This window comes from Bos mutus, chromosome X (genome assembly GCF_027580195.1).
Source record: "Bos mutus isolate GX-2022 chromosome X, NWIPB_WYAK_1.1, whole genome shotgun sequence".
Classification (NCBI taxonomy): domain Eukaryota; kingdom Metazoa; phylum Chordata; class Mammalia; order Artiodactyla; family Bovidae; genus Bos; species Bos mutus.
In genome coordinates this window covers 127,921,250-127,940,189 of record NC_091646.1, presented here as the reverse complement: position 1 = coordinate 127,940,189, position 18,940 = coordinate 127,921,250, and the positions used below count along the sequence as shown (strand labels likewise).

Genomic DNA, 18,940 nt, shown 5'->3' with positions numbered 1-18,940 from the left:
GGGGTAACCAGCAGGCTCAAGAGAAGAGAGTAGGAACAGGAGGAAGGAGAAATCAAACCCAGCTTCTTTGCGGGGGGGAAGGGTGCATCTCGCGAGAGCAATGCCGGCTTGCGGTGTTATTCTCTTCCCCTGCCCCTCCCTGATGGCACGCAGCCCTCAGAGCGAGGTGGGGCAAGACACCCAAGAGGAGAGACGCGTCTACTCACTGTTGGGTGGGTGCCAGCGCACGGCGTTCAGATAGGAGTTGCAGTAGTGGAAAAGAAACTCGTGCCCCGATCGCCGGGTCCGCACCCGAAGCAAGGGCATCAGGTCCCGGCCGTCGATGACCCTGGGGGACGAAGCAGGTGGGACGTCAGGTGGCCAGGTCTGCCAGGGGGCTCAGACACCCTGCTTGTCTGAGTTATCCTTCAGTACACGAAGGCGTGATGGGGCTACAAGGTGGTCGTTCAGCAAGGAATGCTGACTGACCGTCGCCGGGCACTGTATGCCACGTAGGGAGGCAGGTCCACTCTGCTCACACATGGACTCATTTCATCCTCAAAGCGAGAGTGTGAGTTGGGACCGTGATACGGAGACATGGAGTGATTCGCCCAATGTCATCAGTGTCACACGTCCGTGGGGTGGACCCACTCATGGGCATATACCCCGAAAAAAAAACAACCCTAATTCAAAAAGACACAGACACTCCAGTGTTCACCACAGCCCTATTTACAACAGCCAGGACATGCAAGCAACCCAGATGTCCACCGACAGATGAACTGATAAAGACGATGTGCCGCATGTATACTGAGGAATACTACTCAGCCATGAAAAAGAACAAAGCTGCCTCATTTATAGAGATGTGGACGGACCCAGTGTCTGTCATACACAGTGAAGTAAGTCACAAAGAGGGAAACAAATACTGTCTATGAAGGCAGACATATGGAATGGAGAAGGATGGTGCTGATGAACCCATTTGCAAAGAGGAAACAGAGGTGCAGAACTAGAGAACCGACTTGCGGACACAGGAGGGGAAGAAGGGGGTGGGATGACCTTCTGCTGGTTCTGCACCCACTTTTCTGCTTATTGCCTTGGCAGCTTTATTCACAAACTCCAGGTCTGTTGAAAACAAGAATCTCTGACAATCTGCCTTTAAGAAAAAGATAACATATATAGTAGCATGGGGCCACTTAGACTGGATAGACTTCAATGAAAACAAAGTTCTAAGTCCCAACGAAGTGATTTGCAAATGATGATGATGATGATATCAAATGCCCGAGGATGAAAATATACTTAGACACATTTACATACCACACACACATGTGGCAGGCATGTTTATGCTCTCAAAGGTAAACATATCTCTTCAATGGTTATACCGAAAGGCGCAAGTTTCCAGATGGCAAGGGATAACTGTAATACAACAAGTGATGAGCAAAATAAGACTGTTTGGAAGTTTGTCGTTTAGTCGCTAGGTCGTGTCCGACTCTTTGCGACCCCATGAAATGCAGCCCACCAGGCTCCTCTGTCCATGGGATCTCCCAGGCAACAATACCAGAGTGGGTTTCCACTTCCTACTCCAGGGGATCTTCCCGACCCAGGTCTCAAACCTATGTCTCCTGCACTGGCTGGCAGATTCTTTACCACTGAGCCATGTGGGAAGTCCCTTTTGGAGGTTAAGTAAAGGAAAAAAAAAAAAAAGTCTAAACTTTTGTTTTGAGGGAAACATACATTAACACCCACTGGAGAAATTGAAGGCATTGACGCTCTGAGGCCACTGCCTCTGAGACCTGGGGCAGAAAGACACCGGCAAAGAGTGAGATTGTTGAATTTGAGGGTTTTCTTTCTCTGATTAAAAACACTCCCAAGACAAACATCATAATGATAATGCTTATACGTGGAATCTAAAAAAAAAAAAAAGGCGTAAATGAACTTACCTACAAAGCAGAAACAGAGTCACAAATGTAGAAAACAAATCTATAGCTACCAAAGAGGGGAAACGGGGGAGGGATCCATTGGAAGCCTAGTATTGACGATACACAGTACCATATACAAAAGTGAAAGAGAGTGAAAGTCGCTCAGTCGTCTCTGGCTCTTTGCGACTGCATAGTCCGTGGAATTCCCCAGGCCAGAATACTGGAGTCGGTAGCCTTTCCCTTCTCCGGGGGCTCTTCCTGACCCAGGGATCGAACCCAGGTCTCCCACATTGCAGGTAGATTTTTTACCAGCTGAGCCACCAGTGAAGCCCAAGAACACTGGAGTGATTAGCCTATCCCTTCTCCAGCGGATCTTCCCCACTCAGGAATCGAACCGGGGTCTCCTGCATTGCAGGTAGATTCTTAACCAACTGAGCTACCAGGAAAGCCATATATTCAACAGATACTAATAAGGACGTACGGTATAGCACAGGGGACTCTACTCAGTACCCTGTCATAATCTATATGGGAAAAGAATCTGAAAAAGAATAGATCATACTGATGCCTCCGTGGTAATGAATCCGCCTGAAATGCAGGAGACATGGGAGACTCAGGTTCGATCCCTGGGTCCGAAGATCCCCTGGAGGAGGAAACGGCAACCCACTCCGACATTCTTGCCTTGGAAAATCCCATGGACAGAGGAGCCTGGCGGGCTGCAGTCCATGGGGTCGCAAAGAGTTGACAGGACTGAAGCGACTGAGCACACAGCACATGTATAAACGAACCACTTTGCTGCACAGCAGAAAACTAACACCACACTGTAAATGAACTACATTCCAACAAAAGTTTAAAAAAAAAAAAAAAAAACCCAACACTCTATGTCCATCCTTTCCTACTATGAGAAACTGGAACTTAAAAAAAATTATTTATTTTAATCGGAGGCTAATTACTTTACCATATTGTGGTGGATTTTGCCATACGTTGACATGAGTCAGCCACAGGTGGACACGTGTCCCCCATCCTAAGCCTCCCTCCCACCTCCCTCCCCATCTCATTCCTCAGCGTTGTCCCAGAGCACCAGCTTTGAGTGCCCTGCTTCATGCATCGAAGTCATTGGGCATGCATGCCCAATCATGCATTGCCCTAGTCATCTATTTCACATATGGTAATATACATGTTTCAATGCTATTCTCTCAGATCATCCCACCCTCCTCGCCTTCTCCCACTGAATCCAAAAGTCTGTTCTTTACATCTGTGTCTCTCTAGCTGCCTTGCATAGCGGGTCATCCTTACTTGCTCATATAATTCGGGTGAGCACTCTTGAGAGGCCCAATGTCCCTCAGGCTTTTCTTCCTTTCTTTCTTTTTTTGGTGGTGCCTTTTGGTGTCACTAAAACCCTCATAAAGTAATTACAGCCTTGCTGCTGAGTGCCTGTCTGGCACCCACCCTGCATGATCCGCCACGCGCTCTGCCAAAGTCCACAGAACTGAAAATACTCCATTACCGCTAAGTTAAAAATAAGAACAAAAGACAGAATTGGCTCGCTTTCAAAGCCTGCTTGCTATTTGCCACGAGAGGAACCGGGTAGACGGACAATTCTATCGAAAAGCAGTGTGTGCTCTGAATACCCTTTCTATGCTGAAATGGCAGGTGTTGTGAAATTTCCACAAAGACTCAGTCCTTAAGACCGAAAGCGAAAGTGGCTCAGTCGTGCCTGACTCTTTTCGACCCCATGGACTGTATCCATGGGATTCTCCAGGCCAGAACCCTGGAGTGGGTGGCTGTTCCCTTCTCCAGGGGATCTGCCCAACCCAGGGATCAAACCCAGGTCTCCCGCGTTGCAGGCGGATTCTTTACCAGCTGAGCCATGGCGGAAGCCCATGCTTAAGACCACGAGATCCTAAAGAGGTGGAAATGAAGCAAGGGATGAGGAGAAAGGAGCAGAGAGGAGGACTGGAGCATGAAAAATTCTGGGCTAAGAATTCTGAGGTTGAGATGGACCCCAGCTCCCTCTATCACGTTTTTGTCCACGTGGAGGTAAGGCCTTTCCATGAAGGTTCAAGACTGGCAACGGATCTCCTTTTCCCCCAATCAATCTCTCTTTTTCATTTTTCATTACCTCGCTTTTTCATTTTATTCTCTTACAAAAAATTTTTTTATTTTTATATTGCAGTATAGTCAGTGAACAATGCTGTGATAGTTTGCAGGTGAATACTGAGGGCACTCAGCCACACGTGTACATGTATCCCTTCTCCCCCAAACATCCCTTCTCCCATCCATGCCACCACGTGACATCAAGCAGAGTTCCCTGTGCTGTCCAGCAGGTCCTTGCTGGTTCTCCATGTTAAATACAGCAGTGTGTCCAGGTCCATCCCAGACTCCCTGACTATCCCTTCCCCCATCCTTCCCCCTGGTGACCATAAGGTTATTACAGAGGATTGAGCAGAGTTCCCTGTGCTGTCCAGCAGGTCCTTGCTGGTTCTCCCTGTTAAATACGGCAGTGTGTCCATGTCCATCCCAGACTCCCTAACTGTCCCTTCCCTCAGGCAACCATAAGCTATGTCTGTGAATCTGTTTCTGTTTTGTTAAAGAAATTCATTTGTGTCATTCCTTTCTATAATACATTCCACATATAAGGCATGCCATGCGATATTTCTCCTTCTCTGTCTGACTTGTCTCACTCAGTATGAGCATCTCTAGGTTCCACCCGAGCGGACCTAGAGATAATAATAAAGAATAAATAGCATTATTCCACCTCTGTTTCTGGAAGCTTTGTTTCGTCGTATACCCACAAAACTCAGCACTTAACAACACAGGAATTAGAACCATTTTCTTAAGATCAGTATCTCATGACTAAACTGGGCCTTGATCCTACAAAGGGGGACTTAATGATAAAAGAAATCTCCAAGTCTCAGAAACTTCCTTTCTTACTTCCAAGCAAAATATTTAAGTCTTTTTTTTTTTTAAGGAGAGAAGCAATGTCTGTTTTGCAACCTTCTTTTTCCTTGCAATGCAGAGAGAGGTCTCATTTTTAATATTTTTTTATATCCTGCATCTAACGTGCTCTTTCCTGGAAGCAGTAATAAATCACGCGGTGATGGAAACCACCGCTGAACAGTGCTGCAGAAATATGGCTTGTCAAAAAAAGGCTCATTTCTGCCATGAAAAATGGAAAGTGATTCTACTGAGCTAAACTTTTAAACAGTGTCTGAGCTATCAAAACAGTTGGGATGGCTGGAATGGAAATGTTCCTACAACATCACATTTTGTGGCAGAGTGGCCCGTACACTCTCAAAATCACACACAGCATCGCAACTCTATTCAGTTCAGTTCAGTCACTCAGTCATCTGACTCTTTGTGACCTCATGGACTGCAGCACACCAGGCCTCACTGTCCATCAGCAACTCCCAGAGTTTACCCAAACTCAGGTCCATTGAATCGGTGAGGCCATCCAACCATCTCATCCTCTGTCATCCCCTTCTCTTCCTGCCTTTAATCTTTCCCAGCATCAGGGGGTCTTTTAAAATGAGTCAGTTCGTCACATCAGGTGGCCAAAGTATTGGAGTCAGCTTCAGCATCAGTCCTTCCAATGAATATGCAGGATTGATTTCCTTTAGGATGGACTGGTTGGATCTCCTTGCAGTCCAAGAGTCTTCTCCAATACCACAGTTCAAAAGCATCAATTGGCGTAAGGCTTTAGTGTAGTCAATAAAGCAGAAATAGATGTTTTTCTGGAACTCTCTTGCTTTTATGGGGATCCAACGGATGTTGGCAATTTGATTTCTGGTTCCTCTGCCTTTTCTAAATCCAGCTTGAACATTTGGAAGTTCATGGTTCACATACTATTGAAGTCTCGCTTGGAGAATTTGAGCATCACTTTACTAGCGTGGGAGATGAGTGCAATTGTGCAGTAGTTTGAGCGTTCTTTGGCATTGTCTTTCTTTGGGATTGGAATGAAACTGACCTTTTCCAGTCCTGTGACCACTGCTGAGTTTTCCAAATTTGCTCGTATACTGAGTGCAGCACTTTCACAGCGTCATCTTTCAGGATTTGAAATAGCTCAACTGGAATTCCATCATCTCCACTAGCCTTGTTCATAGTGATGCTTCCTAAGGCCCACTTGACTTCACATTCCAGAATGTCTGGCTCTAGATGAGTGATCACACCATTGTGGTTATCTGGGTCATGAAGATTTTTTTTATATAGTTCTTCTGTGTATTGTTACCACCTCTTCTTAATATCTTCTGTTTCTGTTAGGTCCATACCATTTCTGTCCTTTATTGAGCCCATTTTTGCATGAAATGTTCCCTTGGTATCTCTAATTTTCTTGAAGAGATCTCTAGTCGTTCCCATTCTATTGTTTTCCTCTATTTTTTTTTCTTCATTGATCATTGAAGAAGGCTTTCTTATCTCTTCTTGCTATTCTTTGGAACTCTGCATTCAGATGGATATATCTCTTCTTTTCTCCTTTGCCTTTAGCTTCTCTTCTTTTCTCAGTTATTTTTGTAAGGCGTCATCAGACTACCACTTTGTCTTTTTTGCATTTCCTTTTCTGGGGGATGGTCTTGATCCCCGCCTCCTGTACAATGTCACGAACGCCCGTCCATAGTTCTCTACAGGAATTGTCTGATTGGACTTCTCTGTCAACGAACTCAAGCTTTCATAGCATGTTTGCAGGACAGGCGCGGCTACAAACTTGGATGTGTCTTTCCTGGCATCTGCTCACTTTTATGAAAAATGTGCTCATCTGAGATTGTGTCCCGGGTGGCTCAGACGGTAAAGCATCTGCCTACAATGCAGGAGACCCGGGTTCGATCCCTGGGTCAGGAAGATCCCCTGGAGAAGGAAATGGCAACCCACTCCAGGACTCTTGCCTGGAAAATTCCACGAAGGAGCATGGTAGGCTAGAGTCCATGGGGTCGCAAAGAGTCAGACACAACTGAGCGATTTCACTTTCATTTTCACTAACTTGGAAAGTGAGTTGGTTCTCCCCCTGGGGTCCTGACCCCTGACAACCACGAGGATATTAACAGTTTAATATCAAGGAGTGTCACGGCCAAGTTTCAGGTCCAATTCAATAGCTTGGGGGGACTGTCTCTTTCTTTAACATTAAATTGATTAATTTTGGGGTGCTGTGCCCGGTCTTCCTTGCTGCACGGGTTTTCCTGAGTTGGGGGCTCCTCTCTAGCTACAGTACGGGGGCTTCTCATCACGGGGGCTTCTCTTGCCGTGGAGCACGGTATCTAGGGCCTGGACGCTTCCACAGTGGTCGTGCTCAGGCTGAGTTGCTCTGTGCCAGGCAGGATCTTCCCAAACCAGAGACTGAACCCATGTCCCCTGCATTTGCAGACAGATTCTTTTTTTAAAAAAAAAAATATCTGTTTTAACTGGAGGATATTTACTTTGCAATATTGTAATGTACAATATTGTCACCTTACAATATTGTGATGGTTTTCCCCATACATCCACATGAATCAGCCACAGGTACACAGGCGTCACCCCCATCCTGAACGACCCCCCAACCACCTACCTCCCCACCATATTCCTCCAGGTTGTCCCAGGGCACCAGCTTTGAGTGACCTGCTTCATGCATGAACTTGCACTGATGATCTGTTTCACATATAGTAATACACATGTTTCAATGCTGGTCTCTCAAATCATGCCACCCTCGCCTTCTCCCACGGAGTCTAGAAGTCTGTTCTTTACATCTGTGTCTCTTTTGCTGCTCTGTACACAGGATCATTGGTACCATCTATCTGGACTCCATATTGTACGTTAATAGACGGTATTTGTCTTTCTTTTTCTGACTCACTTCACTCTGTGTCATAGGCTCCAGGTTCATCCACCTCATTAGAATGGACTCAAATGTACCCTTTTCCATAGTTGAGTAATATTCCATCATGTATACCTACCGCAACTTCCTTACCCATTCATCTGCCTATGGACACCTAGGTTGGCAGATGGAGTCTTCACTACAGAGCCACCAGGGAAGCCCGGGTGACTTTCATGTAATTGAAAAGGGTAAGTTTGGGGAAATTTTCAGGGGGACAGTGATGTCATTCCCCATGAATGCTCCATCTCTCTCTGCTCTGAAACCAGGGAATCATCTACCTGGGGATGTTCCCATGACCTGCCTTTGCATGGTTCAGCCTGAGAAGGATTTGGTTATCCTAACAGAAGGGGAAGCCTTGGGGGACTGACAAAGAGGTTAATTTGGGGGCACACTATGAGTTACCTGTTGCCAGATTGCAAACAAAGTGATTCTTTTTTTTCAGTGTAGAATAGGAAAGGAGACATTTGTAGGAGAAAGCACATAGATCTTTGACGAACTAAAGCAACTCCCAAGTGCCCAGAAAGTCACTTGCATCATGAAAGCAACGTCTCTGCTTGTAAACATTTGACACTCTGATATATATGAACAGAAAGCAAGCTCATTCACAAGGAGTTCCATGCACATGAAGAGCTGCAACTCTTATTCTGCAAAACGGAGCTGAACTAGGTACAGCTCATTGAACTGTTTCATTTGCAGGGCTCAAGGAGATCCAAGCAGTCCGTTCTAAAGGAGATCAGTCCTGGGTGTTCTTTGGAAGGACTGATGCTAAAGCTGAAACTCCAGTACTTTGGCCACCTGATGCAAAGAGTTGACTCATTGGAAAAGACTCTGATGTTGGGAGGGATTGGGGGCAGGAGGAGAAGGGGATGACAGAGGATGAGATGGCTGGATGGCATCACCGACTCGATGGACGTGAGTTTGAGTGAACTCCGGGAGTTGGTGATGGATAGGGAGGCCTGGCGTGCTGCAATTCATGGGGTCGCAAAGAGTTGGACACGACTGAGCGACTGAACTGAGCTGATGGAAGAAGTTTTGTGTGGTCACCCAGATACATATCAGCAAAAAAAAAAATTTTTTTAATCTTGTTTTGCTGTTGCTGGTGGCCATAACTCATGGCTGGCAGGATCTCAGTTGCCTTATCAGGGACTGAGCCTGGGTCATGGCAGTGAAAACCGGGAGTCCTAACCACCAAGCCATCAGGGTCCTCCCCAACATCAGCCCAACTTACTGGGAGAACTAAGTCACTCCCCCTGCCTTCATGACACATAAGTGATGTCAAACATTTGGATTTCTTTCCCAAATTTGAAAAAAAAAAAAAGAAATAGAATTCTAATTATGGAATGTGTGTGTCTGTGTTAGTCACTCAGTCGTGTTCAACTCTGTAACCCCATGGACTGTAGCCTGCCAGGCTCCTCTGTTCGTGGGATTCTCCAGGCAAGAACACTGGAGTGAGTTGTCATTTCCTTCTTCAGGGCATCTTCCCGACCCAGGGATTGAACTTGGGTCTCCTGCACTGTAGGGAAGAGGAGACCTAAATATTTCACGACTACAGAGTGACTCTGGAGAACTGTGAACCTGTCCTTCCGTCCTAGCACTGTGATCTGCGGCCAGAATTGAGGTGTCTTGCAAAGGTGCAGCCACCTATGGCATGCTGAACTCTGTATTACCACAAGGAAAGAACATACGCTCACGATGCTAATATTCTGTGTGCTTGCAAAGATGAGGCCAACAGAAAGGTTTTCACTTTATTGCTTTGCTATATTTAGGTAGTATATTTCTGTGGCTTATGCGTGTTTTCTTTTTTGGAAATTTTTATTGGAGTCTAGTTGTTTTACAGTGTGGTGTACACCACAGCAAAGGGAATCAGCTGCATGTATGAAAAAGTGAAACTTAGTCACTCATTCGTGTCTGACTCTTTACGGCCCCCCAGGGACTGTAGCCCACCAGGCTCCTCTGTCCATGGGATTCTCCAGGCAAGAATACTGGAGTGGGTTGCCATTTCCTTCGCCAAGGGATCTTCCCGACCCAGGGATCAAACCCGGGTCTCCTGAATTTCAGGCAGCCGCTAGGGAAGCCTAGCTTTATGTACATCCCCTCTTTTTTGGATTTCCTTCCCACTTAGGTCAGCAAAGAGCATCGAGTAGAGATCCCTGCAGTATACAGTGGGGCTCCATTAGTTACCCATTTTATACATGGCATCAATAGTGTAGGGGTTGCCCAGGTGGTTCAGTGGTAAGGCATCCACCTGCCAATGCCGGTTGATCCCTGAATCAGGAAGATCCCCTGGAGGAGGAAGTGGCAACCCACTCCAGTATTCTTGCCTGGAGACTCCCATGGACAGAGGAGCCTCCCATGGACAGAGGAGCCTGGTGGGCTACACGACTGAGCAACTGAATACACATGCATGGATAAATAGAATATTATCCAGCTGTCATTACTGAAAAGTTGCAATAAGGTTTTCCTTATAACGACATTTTCCAAGAAAGGGCAATAATAAGCCTCTGAGCAGAATTCTCAACCTCAGCATTACTGACATATTGGGTTGGATCACTCCTTCTCATGGGTGGGGAGGGGGGACTATCTCCCAGGGTCGTCCCCCAAACTGTGGGCTGTTGAGGGGCATCTCTGGCCTCCACCCATGAGATCCCAGCAGCATCATGAGTCCCGACAATCAAAAATGTCTCCAGACATTGCTAAACCACCCCTGGGAGGAACAGTCACCCCAGGTGAAAACTATCCCTTTAGATGATCAAAGTCACCAGGGCAGACACACGAGGGTATTTTCCGGACCTGGTTGCTAACATTATCTAAATAGAACACTGAGAACTCATTTTATTCCCATGAGTGACATGGAAGCATATTTTTTGTTTTCTTTGCGGCCTCTAGCATGACAATGACATCTAAGAGGGACCTCCACTCAGACACAGTATCACTGGGTTGAGTAAGACCATCAGCGATGGTGCGTATGAAGAACCTTCAATATTCGGAAAGGGCTCTACTGAAGATACCTGCTCACACAGAAAAGACTTGGGTCTGATTACCAGAGGTGGGGGCTGGCTTCCTCCATCAATGGACACATGTGAGAAAACCAGGTTGACCTGCATCACCCTCAGGCTGGGGTGGGAAGGAGGTGCCTGCAGTGAGATTTCCCTTTAAGAATCTCCCTCTTTGCCTCTGAACTTCTGCCTTCCCTGGCCTCTTCCCAGTGAGATGGAAAACCTTTTAAAGATGCTCTGAGAGCCCGAGGAATGTCCCTGGTGGTAAAATGGTTAAGAATCCACCTTGCAACGCAGGGGATACAGGTTCGATTCCCAGTTGGAAAACTAAGATCCCATATGCCTTTGAGCAAATAAGCCTGCATGCCACAATTAGAATCTGCAGGTCACAATTGGAGAGTCTGCATGCTGCACCAGAAGATTCCAAAAGACACAGTGGAGATCCTGAGGGCCCCAACTACAACCCAATGTGGCCAAAAAAAAAAAAACACTATGAGAGAAAAGAGCAGTGATGATATGATATCCTGAGCCAAGAATTGATGCTTTTGAACTGTGGTGCCGGAGAAGACTTGAGAGTCCCTTGGACTGCAAGGAGATCCAACCAGTCCATCCTAAAAGAAATCAATCCTGAATATTCACTGGAAGGACTGATGCTGAAGCTGAAACGCCAATCATTTGGCCACATGATGGGAAGAGCTGACTCACTGGAAAACACTCTGATGCTGGGAAAGATTGAAGGAAGGAGGAGAAGGGGAAGACAGAGGATGAGATGGTTGGATGGCATCACCGACTCGATGGACATGAGTTTGAGTAAGTTCTGGGAGTTGGTGATGGACAGGGAAGCCTGGCGTGCTGCAGTCCATGTGGTCGCAGAGTCAGACAGGACTTAGCGGCTGAACAATAACACCAATCTGAACTGTCTTGTGCACTCTTCCCAATACTATTCACATTTATACCAAGGGAAAGAACCAGGGCTAAAGAGCAGATAAAAGCAGCGGGGAGACTTCTGATTGTCTACAAGATAAAACGTTTGGGACTTTCCCGGTGGTCCAGTGGTTAAGACTCCACGCTTCCACTGCAGGGGGCCACAGGTTCCATCCCTGGTTGGGGAACTAAAAATCCCTCACGCTGCATAGAGTGGAGAAATATATAAAATGAAATCTCTTAAAAAAAAAAAAAGAAGAGACTTTTGATGAGTTCCCATTGCCGAGTTTTCCATCATTAGAGGAAAGGCAGAATAGTGTGACTGGAGGGTAAGATCTTCGAAGCCCCCCTTCAGCCTTCAAAGTGATGGCCCTCTAACCCCCGATGGAGATTGAATGCGGGAGTTGCAATAACTCTTTTTCCCTATGGTGGATGAAGCACAAGAGACAAGTATTCACGCCTCTCCACTCTGCACTTGCCAGCCTCTGATGCTTTCCATCTTCACATCAACCCATTCAAGGGCGTGCAAGGCTGAACCCATCTGCAGGAGAAGAAACCAAGGCCCAGGAAGTTCGGGGCTTTGGCAGCTGTTAAAACAGCCAAGATGCGAAGCCCTGCATGCAGGACGGCTCCAGGATCTCTGTTCTTCTCTGGAGCACCAGCTGCTCTCTAGGTGTGGTTCAGAGACCCGCAGGGATTCCCTGAGATCTATCAGGAGGTCTATGAGCTGAAACGATCTCCATGGTGATTCAAAACGCTCTTTGATCTCTCGCATCACCTGTCCTTCACAAGTTCATTGCTCGGGCCTCTCCCCAGCTGCTCCGTCATCCCTCTGCCAGCCGACTCAAGGCTTGCTTGGGCGCTCTTGCGTTTAAAGACTCTGATTTGAAGATCTGATCACTAATATGGCAAACACAGATGGATCCCACCCACAGAAGCAGAACACCTTTGGATTCCCCGATCAGTGAAGTGTTTGTGAGGGTCTTGAGACCGGAACTCCATGAAAACAATTAATCAGCATGTCTCACTTAGAACTCTGCAGATGGGTCATAACACATAAGAAGGGCTACACTGTATAATTTCACCTTTCTCATTTGTGTGTGGGTATGTGTGTGTGTGTGTGGTGTGTGGGCACACTTCTGGCAGAAGGTATACCCAATGTAGACATTTGGGAAAAAAAGGTAAGAGTGAACCAAGCTTGCACACGAAGGAGCTGAGCAAACCTCCACCTGGACTGAGCTCTGGCAGAGCTGTTGTTTTGTCCCTGTTTTCCAGTCTCTGGTGGGTTCCTGCGGCAGCTGAATTTAAACCAGATTTGTGGCCCGTGTGCCTCCATCGCCTGCCACCTGACTAAGGAAAACAATTAATCAGCACTCCTCACTCAGAACTCTTTGGATGGGTCATAACACTTAAGGAGAAACTGTTGGCAATGTCATCGGAAGTTGTATTTAAATGCAAGAGAAAGAAGTTTCATTTAGAACCTGCTAGATGAAGACATGCTGGGGAAACAGGCCTGATGGAGGAGCCAGCTGTCTTTCTCGGTGCTCCTGCAGCAAACAGCTGCTGGGTGGGGTTGGGAGGAGGTGTTTGTGATGAGAGGAGGGGGGTTACTCTGTTCAGCTGCCCTGCTGCAAGCCGATGAGACAGAGAGAGACAGAGGGAGAGAAAATCCACCAAATGCTAAAAGAGGGAGGCTCAGCTAAAGACTGCAATCCCATTCCTGGGCATGTACCATACAGTCCATGGAATTCTCCAGGCCAGAATACCAGAGTGGGTAGCTGTTCCCTTCTCCAGGGCAATCTTCCTTACTCAGGGATTGAACCCAGGTCTCCTGCGTTGCAGGCGGATTCTTTACCAGCTGAGCCACCAGGGAAGCCCATCGCAATTGTAAAAGACACATGTACTCCAGTGTTCACTGCAGCATTATTTACAATAGCCAGGACATGGAAGCAACCCAGCTGTCCATCAACAGGTGAATGAATAAAGAAGTGGGACATGTATACGATGGAATATTACTCAGCCACGAAAAAGAACAAAATTGGATCTTTCCTAGAGACGTGGATGGACCCAGAGACCAGAAGAAATTAAGTCAGCTGATACGAATACCAGATATTGATGCATATACAGAAATCCATTTGCAGGGAAGGGATACAGACGACGATGTAGAAAATAGACTTTGGACACAGAAGGGGGAGGAGATGATGGGATGAATCAAGAGAGCAGCGCTAACATATGTACACGACCGTGTATAAAATAGACAGCAAGTGGGAAGCTGCTCTATAGCACCGGGAGCTCAGCTCGGGGCTCTGTGATGACCTAGAGGGGAGGGACAGGGGGTGGGAGGGAAGCTCAAAAGGGAGCGGGTATATGTCCCCTTATAGCCGATTCACACTGTGGTACCGTGGAAACCAACACAACATCGTAAAGCAATTATTCCCCTATTAAAAAAACGCAGATCCAACACGATAGGGAAATACATTTTGAACTAAAGAACACAACACAAAACAAAGAAATGGAGCATCCATCCCCGTCAGGCCTCGGACTTTGTTTTCCCTGGGATTAGCAGATGGACAGAGCCCTGCTTGCCCACCAGAGCCACCAGGAAAGCCCAAGAAGACTGGAGTGGGTAGCCTATCCCCTTCTCCAGGGGATCTTCCCGACCCAGGAATCAAACCGGGGTCTCCTGCATTGCAGGCAGATTCTTTACCAACTGAGCCATCAGGGAAGCCCCTTAACCCACCAGTTATCTTCCAGAACTGGGCATGGATGACCAATCCAGTTGCAGGCAGCCTGCCACGGAGCAGGTGAACCAGAGCTCCCTTGCCTGCACAACCTGAGTGAGAGCATCCCAGGGAGCTGGGAGTCACGGTACCTGTCTTGCGGCAGAGGAGACCCCGCGAGTTTGGCCACCGTGGGAAAGATGTCCATGTTGCTGGTGGGCTCATCAATCTCCAGGCCGGCCTGGATCACTCCCGGCCACCGGACGATGCCGGGAACCCGGATGCCTCCTTCCCAGTTGTTGGCTTTTCCCCCTGGAACGCAGAAGGAGAGGTGTCAAGGACATGTGTCTTTCCAGCACTCGCCAGCAGTACCCTCTTCAACAGTCGACCTGGGGCGGCCAGTCTGCAAGAACTAAGTGCTTTGACGACAGGGATGGGACGAGAATCTCCTAGTACCTGCGGCTTCCCTGGGGCTCGAGTGGGAGAGAACCTGCCTCCCAAAGCAGGAGACACGGGTTCCATCGCTGGTCTGGGAAGATCCCACATGCCTCAGAGTAACTAAGGCTGTGAGCCACAAGTATTGAGCCTGTGCATAAAGCTCGGGGGCCAGAATGACTGAGGCCACGAGCTGCAGCTACTGATGTCCGAGTGTCCTAGAGCCCGTGCTCCATGAAGGGAGAAGCCACTGCAATGAAAAGTCTGAGCACGGCCACGAGAGCAGCCCACAGTCTGCACAGCCAGAGAAACGCCCGGGTACCCATGAAGACCCAGCACAGCCAAAAATAAAGGGAATCATTAAAAAATGCATCGTGCCTGTTGCGATGAAAAATACATACAATATATAGAGTTATATATGATGATAACAATATGCAATATATATAATATATAATTGTATACTGAAACATATAAAGTTATCTATAATTATAATATATAAATTACATGTTTGATATATATTTATATATAAATTATAAAACGTATAGTTATATATAATTATAATATAGTTATATATATATTTATAATATAGTTATATATATAACATATAAAGCCATATATATTTATAATATATAACATTATATACAATTTATATGTAAATTATAAAGTATAAAAAGTTACCTATAATTATAATATATAAATTATGTATTTAATATATTCATATATATAAATTATAGCATATATAGTTATATAATTATAATATAGTTTTATATATAAAAATAGTCATATATAATTATAATATATAACATTATATACAATTTATATGTAAATTATAAATTATATAAAATTATCTATAATTATAATATATAAGTTCTGTTCAATATATATTTATATATAAATTATAAAATATATAGTTATATAATTACAATATAGTTTTATATATAGTCATATATAATTATATAACATTATATATAATTTATATATAAATTATAAAGTATATAAAGTTATCTATAATTATAATATTAATTTATATATTTAATGTATATTCATATATATTATAACATATATAGTTATATATATTTTTAATTATTATATAATATATTATATATAAAGTTATATACAATTTTAACATTCAGTTCAGTTCAGTCGCTCAGTCATGTCCAACTCTTTGTGACCCCATGGACTGCAGCATGCCAGGCCTCCGTGTCCATCACCAACTCCTGGAGTTTACTCAAACTCATGGCCATAGAATCGGTGATGCCATCCAACCATCTCATCCTCTGTCTTCCCTTCTCCTCTGGCCTTCAGTCTTTCCCAGCATCAGGGTCTTTTCCAATGAGTAGGCTCTTCACATCAGGTGGCCAAAGTATTGGAGTTTCAGCTTCAGCATCAGTCCTTCCAATGAATATTCAGGACTGATCTCCTTTAGGATGGACTGGTTGGATCTCCTTGTAGTCCAAGGGACTCTCAAGAGTCTACTCCAACACCACAGTTCAAAAGCACCAATTTTTAGGCTCCTGCATTGCAGGCAGACGCTTTACCCTATGAGCCACCAGGGAAGCATTCTTAGGCTAGTATACATAATACATATAAAATATAACATACTATATATAATATATATAATAATATATAATGCATGATAACATATGTTTTGAATATACACACACATATATATACATACACACACACACACACACACACACATATATATATAGGCCGAAAAGTTTGTTCAAGTTCTCCGTATGATGTCATGGAAAACTCAAACTTCCAGTGAAGTTGCTCAGTGGTGTCCCACTCTTTGCGATCCCCTGGGCTGTAGCCTACTAGGCTCCTCCATCCATGGAATTTGCCAGGCAAGAGCTCTGGAGTGGGTGGCCATTTCCTTCTCCAGGGGATCTTCCCAGGCCAGGGATCGAATCCAGGTCTCCGGCAAACTTTTCAGCCAACCCAGTATATATGGCATGGTGACTACATGCATGACACGTGGCCAGCACTGCACGGTGGATATGAGTGATGACTGTAACCAGGGATGCTGAAATCTTGCAGCAACCAAGACTGACCAAAAAAAAAAGACTGACAACAGTGACTCTGAAGTCACGGGGTTCCAATTCCATTTCTTTTTTTCCCACTGGTGGAAGGCAGGATAATGTTGACCCTGTGTGCTGTGTGTTTGGTCACCCAGTCGTGTCCAACTCTTTGCAACCCTATGGGCTGTAGCCCCCCAGGCTCCTCTGCCCATGGAATTCCTCCAGGCGAGAATACTGGAGGGAGTTGCCATTTCCTCCTCCCAGGGATCTTGGAGGCCCAGGGATCAAACTTGAGTCTCCTGCATTGGCAGATGGATTCTTTAATATTAGCTCCTCCTGGGAAGCCCAGTGGAGCCCCCATATGTCCCCCAATGGAATCCGGGGAAATGGCGCCTTATACGACAAGAGGAGAGTTTATTCTGGGCTCTGTGAGTGGGCTGAATACAATCATGAGGGTCTTTCTAAGGGAAAGAGAGAGGCAGGGGCGTTGGTGTCAGAGCTGCAGTGAGACAGGTTTCAGCATGCTACGTCAGGAGAAAGCCAAGAGATGCAGCTGGTCTCTGGCCACTGGGAGAGGCAAGGAAGTAGGCATTTCCGAGAGCCTTCATGAAGGAACGTGGCTCTGCCACCACCCTGATTTCAACCCTCGTGGGCTCATTCTGGACATCGGACCTGCAGAGCCATAAGATCATCCACTTGGGTTGCTCAGAGGCACCAAAGCAGTTGCGATTTGTCAAGGCAGACCCAGGGAATGAAAATACGGGTTCTGTGCCCGTGGGTGCACAGATCAACTGTGCCATGCTGTGTGTTACAAACAGGGAAGATGTGAGTATTCTACGGGACTGGGACCTCTGGCCTGGAAGGCAGGAGGGCAGCAACAGCGGCATTTTCATCACAGTTAGAGTTAGCCACTCAGTCCACTCTTTGTGACCCCATGGGCTGTAGCCCACCAGGCTCCTCTGTCCATGGGATTCTCCAGGCAAGGATACTGGAGTGGGTTGTCATTTCCTTCTCCAGGGGGATCTTCCCCACCCAGGGGTCGAACCTGGGTTGTCCTCATTGGAGGCAGATGCTTTAACACTAGTACTACCTGGGAAGTGATTCAAAAGTAACTAAGCAGAGCATGAAAGGGCTAACAGGAGGGGCTGCAGGGAGGAGGTGGGAGAGGGTCAGAATGTCCACAAAAGATGCTCGGCAAGGCCTCCCGCTCACGGACCCTGGGGAAGGCAGACCGGAACACGGAAGCCTTGGGCTCAGAGAGGCCAGGGCTACTGGGTCCCTCTGGCAGAGAACACGGGGATGGATGGAAAAACAGACACGCTGCTCCCCCCGCCCAGAGCAGTGCCCCTTTTAAAACATGCTGTGCAGAACTGGAGGCCAAGAACAAGCCCAGACGATGCCTCTTGCCTGGAGGAGCACCGGCTCTAAATAAACAGCCTTTGAGTTGGCTAGGGAAGAAGAAAGATGGTTCGCAGGGCAAGGCGGGAGGGTTGTAAGGAAGATACATGAAACAAAAGAGGTGAAGGAGGCTGGATTCATTTTTTTCTGAAAACGCCTGAACAGAGAAAAGAGCACGGTCTGAATTTAAAACCCTGGTCGAGTCACTGTCAAATTTGCACGTTTAACATCCTGCTGGTACTCGGTCCTGATGGGGAATCACAAAGGGATGAGGACTGAGTCCGTCTTCCTGCAAAATTCCTCCACCATTCATCTGGGCACAGACTTGTATGGAATTATCCATTTCTCATTTTGTTCCTCCTCTTAGGCATCTCCCTGCCTAGATAACACTGATTCCCTGGGTTGGTGTGAACCTGAAGGGAGCAGAGGCTTCCCTGGTGGCTCAGCGCTAAAGAACGCACCTGTCAATGCCTATCAAGAGTGCTCGCCCAAGTTAAATGACCAAGCTGCAGCTCCAGGGTCTCCATTTCTCCCAGTAGGAGGGGACAGGCATAGAGCATTGGGTATTTAAAAAAAAATTGTTATTGGAGGGTGGTTCATTTCCGATTCACAGCAAAGTGATTTGTTTATAGACACGTATCTATTGTTTTTCAGATTCTTTGCCCACTTAGGGTATTACCGAGTACTGAGTCGAGTTCCTGTCCTACACAGGAAGTCC

The 18,940-nt window shown here is 46.3% G+C and overlaps 1 protein-coding gene and 1 non-coding gene across 4 annotated transcripts in view; one reads left to right on the top strand and one right to left on the bottom strand.

Annotated features, from left to right (window-relative positions):
* The window catches only part of STS (steroid sulfatase), a 163,923-nt gene that overhangs the window by 15,178 nt on the left and 129,805 nt on the right, over positions 1-18,940 (bottom strand). For all 3 annotated transcript variants that reach the window (XM_070366315.1, XM_070366317.1, XM_070366316.1), the window contains 2 exons: positions 14,518-14,677; positions 207-328 (listed from right to left, as the gene is read on the bottom strand). In XM_070366315.1, the coding sequence (XP_070222416.1) occupies positions 207-328; positions 14,518-14,677 (282 nt within the window). The remainder of the gene's footprint in view (positions 1-206; positions 329-14,517; positions 14,678-18,940) is intronic.
* Positions 6,651-6,722, top strand: TRNAC-ACA (transfer RNA cysteine (anticodon ACA)). The gene has a single exon. It is a non-coding gene; the product is annotated as a tRNA-Cys (tRNA).